The sequence below is a fragment of the Leptidea sinapis genome, chromosome 22 (assembly GCF_905404315.1).
Source record: "Leptidea sinapis chromosome 22, ilLepSina1.1, whole genome shotgun sequence".
Classification (NCBI taxonomy): domain Eukaryota; kingdom Metazoa; phylum Arthropoda; class Insecta; order Lepidoptera; family Pieridae; genus Leptidea; species Leptidea sinapis.
The window spans coordinates 1188936-1201100 of NC_066286.1; the positions used below are offsets into that span (position 1 = coordinate 1188936).

General features: G+C 33.8%; 1 protein-coding gene across 1 annotated transcript in view; it reads right to left on the reverse strand.

Annotated features, from left to right (window-relative positions):
* The window catches only part of LOC126971005 (phospholipase A1-like), a 53981-nt gene that overhangs the window by 14718 nt on the left and 27098 nt on the right, over window positions 1-12165 (reverse strand). The window contains exons 2-3 of the mRNA XM_050817175.1: window positions 7261-7377; window positions 491-643 (exon numbers count right to left, since the gene is read on the reverse strand). Of these exons, the coding sequence (XP_050673132.1) occupies window positions 491-643; window positions 7261-7363 (256 nt within the window). The 5' untranslated portion in view covers window positions 7364-7377. The remainder of the gene's footprint in view (window positions 1-490; window positions 644-7260; window positions 7378-12165) is intronic.

Genomic DNA, 12165 nt, shown 5'->3' on the forward strand with positions numbered 1-12165 from the left:
ATAATATTGTAAAAAGCACGTACATTTTTCTTAATGGCTGCCAAGAATCCTGTGATTCCTCTGCCGTTGCAAGAGAATGTGGGCGGTGGTCACTTAACACCAGGTGACTTTCCAAAATAAAAGCATTTTTTTTATGAAAATAAGAGACGAGACGGCGCGGGCGTTCAGCTGATGCTAATTGATACACCTTGGCCATTACAATGCAGTACCGCTCAGGATTCTTAAAAAACCCAAAAATTCTGAGCAGTACTACAGTTGCGTTCATCAACCTGAGACATTAGATGTTAAGTCTCATTTGCCCAGTAATTTCACTAGGTACGGCGCCCTTCAGACCGACACAATAATCTTTACATGTGGTATACCCATAAACTAGCCGGCATCCTGTGCAAAGGAGCCTCCCACTGGTGCTATATGCTATATGTGTATGTATATTATGCTTTTGCATTAAGTCTGCTAAATCACGTCATAAACAAAAATAAAAAAGCATCACCTATATTCTTATCCCGAAGAAGACCTTGATGAGCTGTAGAGATGGGGTAGTTCTTCCGCACGATCTGTCCTGAACGTGTCATTCGATGTAGCGTGATCTGCAGCAGTGGTAATGTGGTCGAGCCAATGGACGCATTTTTCATCACGCCAGGACCTGCAAATAATTATTTTTAAATGTTATTCATTACAAAATTGGACGCCATTCCAGAAAAACGTTCCAAACAACAATCATGTCGAAATTGAATTAAGAACACAAAAATGGTCACGTGATTCATATTTTTTTTTTATTTATTTAAGGACAATCAACTGCTTACAATTACTCGTTATTAAACTAGACAAAATGTGGTACATATTATTATTGTTGCGTAGCAACGCTGCAACGTAAATGACGAGAACGTCAAACTTCAAGACATTGTTAATTTCAACAGCTCCGTCAGCAATACTCGTAGCTCAGCGGAAAAGTGCTTACTTTAGACGCTGTAGAGCCGGGTTCTATAAGTTAAAGGAAATTTCTAGTAAGTTCAGGATCAAATCGAACAGAAAAAAAGGGATGGAAAATGGGTAAGCAGGATAGAAAAAGTTAAAAGAATTTTATAGTACAATTTAAATTTAAAGATGGAATGGGAGAGAATCATTTTAAAAATAGAACATATCCGGGGGTATATAAGCCGTACTAAGCGTGGCCTACGGCAGTTCTAGTTCTGACTCGAAAGTGTAAAGTTCTTCTTTACACTTTCGAGTCAGAACTCAGAAAAGAAGAAAAAGTGGAAGTGTTTCAAGAAGAAGAAGAAAGAAGAGACTTAGTGCTCGGTGCGGTGTGACGCGTTGATGGTACTGCCGCCCACAAGAGGAACAGCGGCAGACCAGCGAAGTGAAAGTTCAGAAAAAGTGAACGCAAATAAAAGACGTTCCTATAAGCGGAGTATTATTTCCAATCCCTGACCCACTCCCGTGTCATTATTGTTAAATTGTATACCCTCTCAGAGATTGCCACAGCTTGCAATAGAGATACTAGTTAGAAGCAGAAGAAACGTAAAAGAGGGGGGACAAGATATTATAAGATCCAGTAAGCTGTAATAGTCAACTAACTGGTTCTAGTACAATGAACAAATAACACACAATAAGAGCTAGCTTAGAAATAAAATAAAAAAACTAAAAATTAAAATTTTTAAAAACCCAACTACGAAATCAATAAAATAATATAAAAATAATAGTATGTAATGTAGAAGAATTATTATTTTAATAATATCTTAAAAAGCACCCCACGCAAAAATACAATAAAATATATTTTTTACACTATTTTCAATTTATATTTATTTTCTATTTTTTAGTTGAATTTTATATAAAGCGTGCTTTTTAGTTTTTTTTAAATATTATTTATTTCTCATTTTTTACTCAAATTAGTGTAATGTCATCGGTCCTCGATAAATCTACAAAGTTTGAACGAAATCTAGCCGTTTAAAGTGGGTCCAAATCGCGCCCAAAGAAGTCGGTTACAAACATACAGGTGAAGCTAATATAATGCGTATAAAAATACACTATTTCGTCAATATATTGCTAGGAAGTGTTTCGTTAGCTTCTTTTCTAATTTAGGAAAACATATCGACGGGCCTTCAAAAAATGGCAGCCCTACTGTCACTCTTTAATTTTTTTTTATGATAATAAGGGACGAAACGAGCAGGACGTTCAGCTGATGGTAATTGATATGCCCTGCCCATTACAATGCAGTGCCGCTCAGGATTCTTGAAAAACTCCAAAATTCTGAGCGGCACTACGATTGCGCTCGTCACCGAGACATAAGATGTTAAGTCTCATTTGCCCAGTAATTACACTAGCTACGGCGCCCATCAGACCGAAACACAGTAATGCTTACACATTACTGCTTCACGGCAGAAATAGGCGCCGTTGTGGTACCCATAATCTAGCCGGCATCCTGTGCAAAGGAGCCTTCCACTGGTAGACTTAGTAGCCCATATATGGAATTACACTAATATTTATTAAACTTTAAACAATTTGGCTTGGAATGTTTTTCAGGAACTTCGTCCAATTGTACCCCGCGATTTGACCTGCGCATAGAAACTTTTGGTCAACCGATCTATTCTGGCTTATGTGTAAGCTTTTTTATGTAAGAGGGTGTAAATGGGCAAGTAGCGGCTCGAAGTGCTGGGGATCCAGTGACCTATGAACGGCTAGATCACTTGGCGTTACGTAGAATTGTCGCTTTATTGTGTGTCTTCAACTGTTTATTCACGGAAGTGTTCTAAAGAGCTGTGAGATCTGATTCCTGCCGCCGAATCCACCTTTGCAAAAGACGCCACAAATTAGGATATCATGCCCACCATTTGGATGTGTGGCGTTCCTCTACAGTGCTATTTTCAAGAAACTTTATTCACATACAATCAAGCCGTGAATACGCTTCCTTGTTCAGTGTTTCCAGGAAAATACGGCATGGGTACATTCAAAAAAAGCGCGTACAACTTCCTTAAAGAGCGACAACGCTCCTATGATTCCTCTGGTGTTGCATGACAGTGTAGGCGGCGGTGATCACTTAATACGAGTTGACCCGTACGCTTGTTTTTCCTTCTTTTCCGTAAAAAAAATCTCTCAAGGTTGATGAAACATCACACAGTGCAAATTTTTATTAAAATTGGTTCAGTAATTCAGGAGCTTATCGCGTAGAAACAACGTGACACGAAATTGTTATATTTAAAGAATAGTACTTTAATGCTTTAAATATGCATCCTAACTAGTTTTTTGACCGCCCTCGCATTATATATTATATATTAGAAAATAGACCTAGAGACGATTTAGTACGTATTTTGAAATGAGTTTTTATAATATGTAATAATTTACTACACTTTGGCCTGTATAAATACCACTGGGCAGGCTGTTCCATATGTTTGACAGCAATTTTTTGTGCCTATTTGAAGTGCCACTCGCGAGCGGCCAGATAACTAATTTTGACGTATATTACAAATGGCTGCGAAGGAACGTACAATACTCTGAAGTATTTTTTGCATTTTGAATTGATTTCGTTCGTTTTCCGTGTTATTTAATCTTCAAGAATCAACGTAATACAGTACACAGTTTTCTTTTGTAAATTGTTTCCTACCATCTATCGATGTTTGCTGAGGTTGTCATCACTAGTTTTAGTACCGCAGACTCTCGCTACATGGCAAACACAAAAGCACTTTGACAGCCGCCAGTCTAGTGGTAAGTAATAGAGGTGAGTGGTACTACTTGTACTGTACATGGATATGCGTCAAAATTTATAGCAAGTTTTGTGACAGTATATTGTTACGTGTTAACGACAAGATGCTCTTTAGCACTTATGTAGAATATAACGCTTTCCTAGTGTACGGGTACTGGACTCAATAGAAGTTCAGTCACCCTGCCAGTAGTAGTATAAACATGTTGTCATACGGATAAATGGAAGTATACTGCTAATACAAAAAAAAGATATTGGTAATGGTAACTAATAACAGCTGTAAACTGACAGACATCGAAAAACAAACGTCAAATACGAGACAGCTGATCAATGTCGGCCATGTTTTTACACACTTTATATTAGCTTCACTTGTATGTTTGTAACCGACTTCTTTGGGCGCGATTTTGACCCACTTTAAACGGCTAGATTTCGTTCAAACTGTGTAGATTTATCGAGGACCGATGACATTACACCAATTTGATAAAATTATTCAATTTTTCTATTGCAAAATATGATTTTTGTTAATTTATATAATTTTTAATTAAATTAATTAATTTTTAAAATTATTAATACGTGATTTAACTGAACTAACTATTATAAGAGGGGATTCGGGGATCTCGGGCTAGCTGAATTATGTGATCATTCAATATAACTAAAATAACTATTTTTATTCGCAAATATTAAAATCCCTTCATTCAATCTAAAAAAAATAACTAATTGAGTGAGAGACATTCGTGTTTTAATACCCCTTCTTACACACAAGTTGCAAAAATAACTATAAACGTATTCAAATGAGTGATAATCTATGTGTTTATATTCTTAATTCACCATTGGCGATCAAGTAGCCAAAAATAAATTAAAAATCAATTATTAAATTTATTTGTGAATCCGGCTCTGGTTATATATTAATATGGCGTATAACATTTCATGTATCACCTTCTTTAGGGGCAATTATACCTACAGTGATCATATTTCCTTGTGTACCGTGCCATTAACTTCTGCTCTAGACCTTGTGTCTGATTAACATTCATAAAGTACTTAGTCATTGTTTTGTAAGGAAATAGAGTATAAATACCATCATAACGTCTTCATCGAACTCATCTTAAATTTTTGAAGTTATACTTCTTTAGGCACGCTATGAAAAAATTAAGAGAGTGAAATTTCAAGATGCGCACGCATCACTACAACACAATTGTAACAGGGTGAAGTTGGTTCCTAAAATTTTCTGACGTTTGTGAAATTAGTTTGTTTTTTTTTGGTTTCTTCGTCCATTATTAGGATAGGCAAAGGGTTCAAGCATGTTCAGCCTATTCGTTGTTTAATAATTAATTGTCAAAGCCCTCGTTGCAAGATTTTTACAATATTGTTCTTTCAAGAAACGTAGAATAGCAGAAGGAATTAATATTTTTATGGAATTTTGCTTTGTTAGGCCAAAAAAGAATAACTTCTTGCGTGCATATATATGTACACACACACTTTTTTTATTATTGTATCCTGTGTTTTTTATTATTACATTACATGCAAAGTTACAGGTTCGCACTTTTTAATGCACATGACAAACACACGCATTGTATAGATGGACCCAATTAAAGGTCCAAATTCAAACCCACATGCACACACTCACTCACACACATACACGCACACGCAATTAATTGTAAATTGTAAAATTTGGTTTTAAATAAGTTCTGTTTATTTCTATATTGTTTACTAAATAAAATGTATCTGCTAAGGAAGTTGCGAGATATTCCCAATACAAGTGTCCTGAGACAACTTACTGGGAAGTCTCAAGCACTAAAAATGTATATGTAATTTGAAATAAACGAAATTTATTAATTTATTATTATTATTATTTAAGGTACAAAATGTATTGTATGCTTTTATTACAATATAATAATTTTAAAGATTTTGTGTTACATTGTGTATTTTGTCTTAAGTAATTGTCAATTACTCGATTACAATATATTTAAATCTTAGACCTTAACTTATCAGTTACGATGCAGGCATTACAAAGTTACTACCGTAACGAAATAGATTTAAACTTAATCGAACAAAACAACAAATTATTCATTCTTAGATTTTTGGATTTAATTCAAACCAAAGTACGTGTTGAACATAAATAACCAGAGTGCTCGAGCCATAAAATTAATTTACCTGAAAATTATACCAGAATAATTTACAAAAAAAACATAAATGATTAATTAAGCAACATACTGACGCAATACTTATAAAAAACTAATCATGTTTTGATAGAAAATGCAAGAAATATTTGCGTTACAAACCAGACATGTCCGGTTCACTAAATTCCAAGATAAATATTTGATTAATAATAAAGAGACAATGTCATTACTATTAACAACTAAACTCCCAATCGGCTATTAAAAGGTCGTCAAAAATATCCGATCGGTATTGTACATATACGCATATATAAAAACTAAAACTTGATATTAAAAATTGAAATTAAAACCTAAATACATAACAGTAATGTTCAAAGTCTATTGATATGCTCATAAGAAGCTCATTGATAATTATGCGAAATGTGCGAAAGAGACGTCCGTCTCTTGCGTGCGTGGCGTTGTATTCAAAGCGCGGTGAAAACTTTGCTTAATAGATGTGTAGGCAGAGTTTTGTTTCAGACAATTTTTAAGCGAGATTGTGAGTCTTATTGCTTATTGTATTGTCAATGGACAATGTGTTTAAATTTAACCATTTGGAAGCTTCGTTGCACAATGGTGGGCTCCAAAGAAGTACCTATTTCTGCTGTGAAGTGGTAATGTGTTTGGTTTCGGGCGCCGTAGCTAGTGAAACAACTGATCATCGTATGCAATGACGTTCTATACAGTATATAGAAAAATCACGTCGTATTAAAACAAAGCTGAAATATGGAACATGCCACAAATTACACCATTATAAACTTCGATTGCCATATCGTTACATTGCCGCATTTACTCCAGTTGCTTAAATTATTCTTGGTCAATAAGCAGCGATGTAAAAAGAATTTAGTTCAGGTAAGGATATTGAATTTAGAACCCGAGTCGGACAGTGACAGTTGACACACGACTAAAGAGAAAAGTGTGCTTACGTTGTCTTTAAGCATACTTTTGCTGTTTTTTTTATGAAAATAAGAGACGAGACGAGCAGGACGTTCAGCTGATGGTAATTGATACGCCCTACCCATTACAATGGAGTGCCACTCAGGATTCTTTAAAAACCCAAAAATTTTGAGTGTCACTATAATTGCGCTCGTCACCTTGAGACATAATGTTAAGTCTCATTTGCCCAGTAATTTCAATAGCTACGGCGCCTTTCACACCGAAACACAGTAATGTTTACACATTACTGCTTCACGGCAGAAATAGACGCCGTTGTGGTATCCATAATCAAGCCGGCATCCTGTGCAAAGGAGCCTCCCACTGGTTCTAATATAGCAATAATAAAATTTATTGTCTAAAGCTTGAGGGCGATCGCTCCATTCCCAATCTGAGCTATCATTAAGAAATCATTTTTGTTATAGTAACCTTTACCACACTAATAACGAATAATGTTAATAAATTTAAGCCACTTACAATCAGGAACAAGACCTGAAGGTGAACCAATATCTGGTCTAGGTTCGAAGCCACTCGTGTGGGTCAAGTAGAACATGATGAACAGCACTCCTCGAAACGTCATCTCGGGAACTGGAACTGAAAATATTAAATATATCATTGTCACCATCATTAACATTTATAGCTCAAAAGTTAATTAATAAGAGATATTTCACATAGGAGAGAAAGTTGGCAATTCCTACGAGGGTGAATTTTGTAGACATGACATGAATGACATGTACTGAAAGTACACATAAGTAGGGAAAAAGCACTTTCTTCCGAGCAACACATTGTGCTTTTATTTATTTATTTAGGGTATGATTTTATCAATTACCTAATAAAATGCATTTTCAGTGACCTAATAAATAATATTCGTTCCTAAAATAGTAGATCAGTCCGATAAATTGAATCACCAAATAATTAATATTATTTTATTAAACGCTTACGTAAATATTAATTAAGAATTACTTGGAATATTTTATCAATAATCAAATAATTATATTGGGTTTCAAAATAATAAAAGTGTCACTAAAATTGAATCAACAAACAATATAAAAATGTTATTCTAACCTAATCTAACCTAATCTCAAATTATGACATTGTTAAGGATTGGGACATTTTTATGGGGAGGAAATAAAGGGAAACGCCTAGAATTATTAGTTTCTGGCACTCGCCGGTCGCTGCCGCGGCACGCTACGCTCGGCTCGTGCGTTGTTTTAACTGTTATAACCTAACCTAACCTAACAACTCACTTACTTTTTAGAGGACTGATCTTATATTCAGGCTATAGAAAAATGATCAAACTATAATTTAAAATACATATTTACATTAATTCGAAGATTTATATTTAGAGACAGTTATTATTAAGATCACTAATATATATCATGGGGATAAATATTATAATTAGGGTATTGCAGATTAGTGACACATCTAAACTTTGGTGACAGAAAATATTGTTCCCTTTATTTAGTTGGAAGCCCACGTTGTACACAATGTGTTGCCTTATGGTAAATTTACACATTAATAACTTATAATATCTAACATCGTATACCCCATTTACGGGCGAACTCGACATGCAATTAATTATTAGTTTATGTGTAGTTTTAGTTAATTTAATTAACCTTTACTTAAATTTTTACTATTAACCTGGCACCCCTTTACAGAGTCTTAATCTTTTGTAACTATGGGTATGATTCATACTTTATTGACATAAAATCAACAGAATGCCCGTCAACCTTTTCATAGTATTATGTCCTATGGTATATTGTTATGGGGCAGTGCGGCCGATATTAATACTATATTTGTGCTGCAGAAGAGGGCTATTCGCCTGATTTATAACCTAGGTCCTAAAGAATCATTAAGAGAAAAATTTAAAGAAATAAACATTTTGACTGTTGCTTCTCAATACATTTTTGATAATGTTTTGTATGTTCATAAGCACATTGAGGAATTTTCTAGAAACTGTGACATTTATAATGGTAACACAAGGAACAAACATAAACTTGTTGTGCCTACTACTCGGTTAGGTCGAGTTAGTAAGTCTTTTGTTGGGCGATGTATATGCTTCTACAATATGATCCCAGAAAATGTACAAAACAAATGTGTTACGAAATTTAAAAGAATTGTTAAAAAAGGTTTGTGTGGGAAAGGTTATTATAGCATAAACGATTTTCTTAATGACACCACGGACTGGGAATAAAGCGAACACCCTCAGGCTCTTTAATTATACATTTTTATTGTACGATATTACATTGTAATCCATATTTTATATTAAAAAAAAAAGCCCGCTGAGTTTCTTGCACCCTTTCTTCTCAGGTCTGAGGCAGTCTCTTTTGAATGGGTGGTAGATTTTGACGTTCAATAAGTGATTTTAAATCCTATTTTGAATAAAAATATTTGAATTTGAATTTGAATTTGAACCATAAAATCCATAAAAATAACAGCTATAGTTTCGTTCAATTCCACATTGTAATATCGTTAACTTTATCATCAATACTAAAATGATTTAAATTTATTTATTGATAATTTGTTCAGAGACACTTTTTGGTAATTTATTGAAAATTTAATATAATTTGCAAAAGAATAGTTGCTAATAGGGGCACTATAAGCTTGTAGTTATTTCTAGTGTTTTAATTATGGTTGTCGCTTATTTTACTGTATAAATTATAATGTTTATGTACGTTCAAGAGATACCTATAAATATATTGGCCGAATAAACATATTAGTATTTTTTGTCAACACATGCACTAAGATTTGTTTAAAATATTTCCATGCAGTGCAGTAGTGTAAATACTCAAAAAATATTATATGAAACGATACATATATTGAGTTCCAGAAACATTATCGTTCAAAAACTAACACCTTTACCAAAATAAATATATTCTAAAATAATTTAGGTGTAAATTCATCGAAGTCACGGATCACGAAGTCAAGAAATTGGTATTATATATATAGACCGTACGTAGATATAAACATATTAAGCTAATAAAAGCGTGTTAAAAATATAAAAGCTGATATTTTTTTTATGGAATAGGAGGACTAACGAGCGTAGTGGTCACCTGGTGTTAAGTGATCACTGCCGCCAACATTATCTTGCAACACCAGAGGAATCACAAGAGCTTGGCCGGAAGAGCCGTGGAAGAACAACATATCCCCAAATATTTGTACGTTATAACTTTTTGAGAAGGTGTAATAGTTTATCTCTATAGGATCGTTGCTTGAACGAAAATGAACCTCCAATTTTACATAACTTCTTCCATTTCAAAGTTCCTACGGCTAACCTGCTTGAAATACCGTCTGATTACGAAGTTAGAATAGTCGATAGTCGAACTGAATGCACTCGGATAGTAAAAACCCTAAAAAAGCTAGACGCATGATACATCCAATTCCATCGTCCCAGTAACGTTTGTTTCCTAGTACGATCAGTATAGCAATAACTGAATTATTACAACTGTGCTTAAAAGTGCTAAACTGAAATACAAAACCGTAAATAGGGTAAAAAATATAACAATAATTTTGGGCCCGCAATTACAGTTAAAACATTCAAATAGGATCAAATAATTTCACCCCGAATTAAAGTGAAAGAGGAAAATGATTTATTTTTATTTAAGGATAAAATCGAAAAAGCATCCAAAACGTGCACATCTTCAAAATGATTCCACAATGTAAAAACAAATGGCAATAGACAACAAAAGATATACTATCTTATATATCTCGACTTAGCCGAGTAGCAATCATTATGTCTGTTCCTGGCCTGTAACATTAGGTTATGACAGTTTAAAGCGAATTCACTTATGCGCCTATGTACATACATCAAATTATCAAGAATATATTGAGAGGCAACAGTCAAAATTTTTTCTTAAAATGTTGCTTTCAATGATTCTTCGGGACCTTTAGAACAATTAATTAAACAATATTTATTAATTATATTATTATTATTACGTAAGTCTGTATTTTATTATAATGTGAGTCTGTAATTTGTTTTATTTTTTATTATTATGTTAATTAATATTTTATTGCTACTGACATTCAGACATATTTCATCATCTAATTTTGTTATGTGTTTAATTACTTACCACTTAATGCATTAAATCAATTTGCATGCCTAGTTAAACCTGGCGAAACATGTGAAACTGTAATATTGTACCATCGTAACATACCATGTTTAATCAATCAAATAAATAATTTGATTGATTGATTTTAATAATAATAATAAAAGCCTTTATTAACAATCAATAAATAAGTGCAGTTACATTTCTAATCTTAAATCTACTATTTTAATTTGATTATATAAAAGTACTTATGTGATAATTAACTATATTAGATACAAGTTTCTAGATTGTTTTGCTTTTCAGCATAGGCCTCCCAAAGTTTTCTCAACAAAGATCTATCTCTTGCTGTCCTCATCCAAGTCGGACCTGCCACCTTTAGAATATCATCTTCCCATCTTCGATGCTGTCTTCCTTTATTTCTGGTATTATATCTTGGACACCATTCTGTCACTTCTTTAGTCCATTTCTCAGTCTTACTTCGTATCATGTGTCCAGCTCATTTCCATTTCAGTTGATTGATTGATTAATTGGTAATAAATAGCGCGAATAGCTCTCTCCTGCTACACAAAGATTAAGGTATAATATGGGCAGCGTTGCCCCAATAGCAATATACCATTGGACATAATACTTTGAAAATTATCATAGTAAACTGATTCTGATGGAAATCCTATGTGTTTATATTTTGCGAAAGACATATCGGTAGTGACTACTTTAGACCATGACCACAGTAGACATATGTATTATGTCTACTGTGCCATGACTGCACATACAATTCTTTCGCTACTACAGAAACAAGAGTGATGGAAATGGAAATGAAAACGAACAAAGCACATCCAGCTTGTTTTAACCGACTTTGAAAAGGAGGAGGTTCTCAATTCGATCGGTATCTTTTTTAATGTATGTACACCGATTACGCTGAGATTTATGATCCGATTTTCGTTCTTCTTCAGTTTGATGCGGAATGTTTGCCATTTGGTCCCATAAAAATTGACATAGTTTGGCATTGGTTTGGCACTGTAGTTTTCATTTAATGATTACGTTATTTTTGTTTACGTGGATGATATTATTATAGCTTGTGTACTGCTTTTTTAGGAGCTTTCATTGAGACTGATTATTTGATACTTATGGAATCTATGTACAAATAAAAGATTTCCACCTACGTATTGACTCATCACAATAAATCTGGAACCATTATGGTTTATTCGTAGAGACTTGAAATTTGGTAGGAATATTCCAATCGCTGAGTAGAGCTAAGTGTTTTAAGAGATTCTACCCGTAAGAGTTTGTTGTAGTATGAACAGAACAACTTCTGACTCTGTCGGGTCCGGTAGTATAT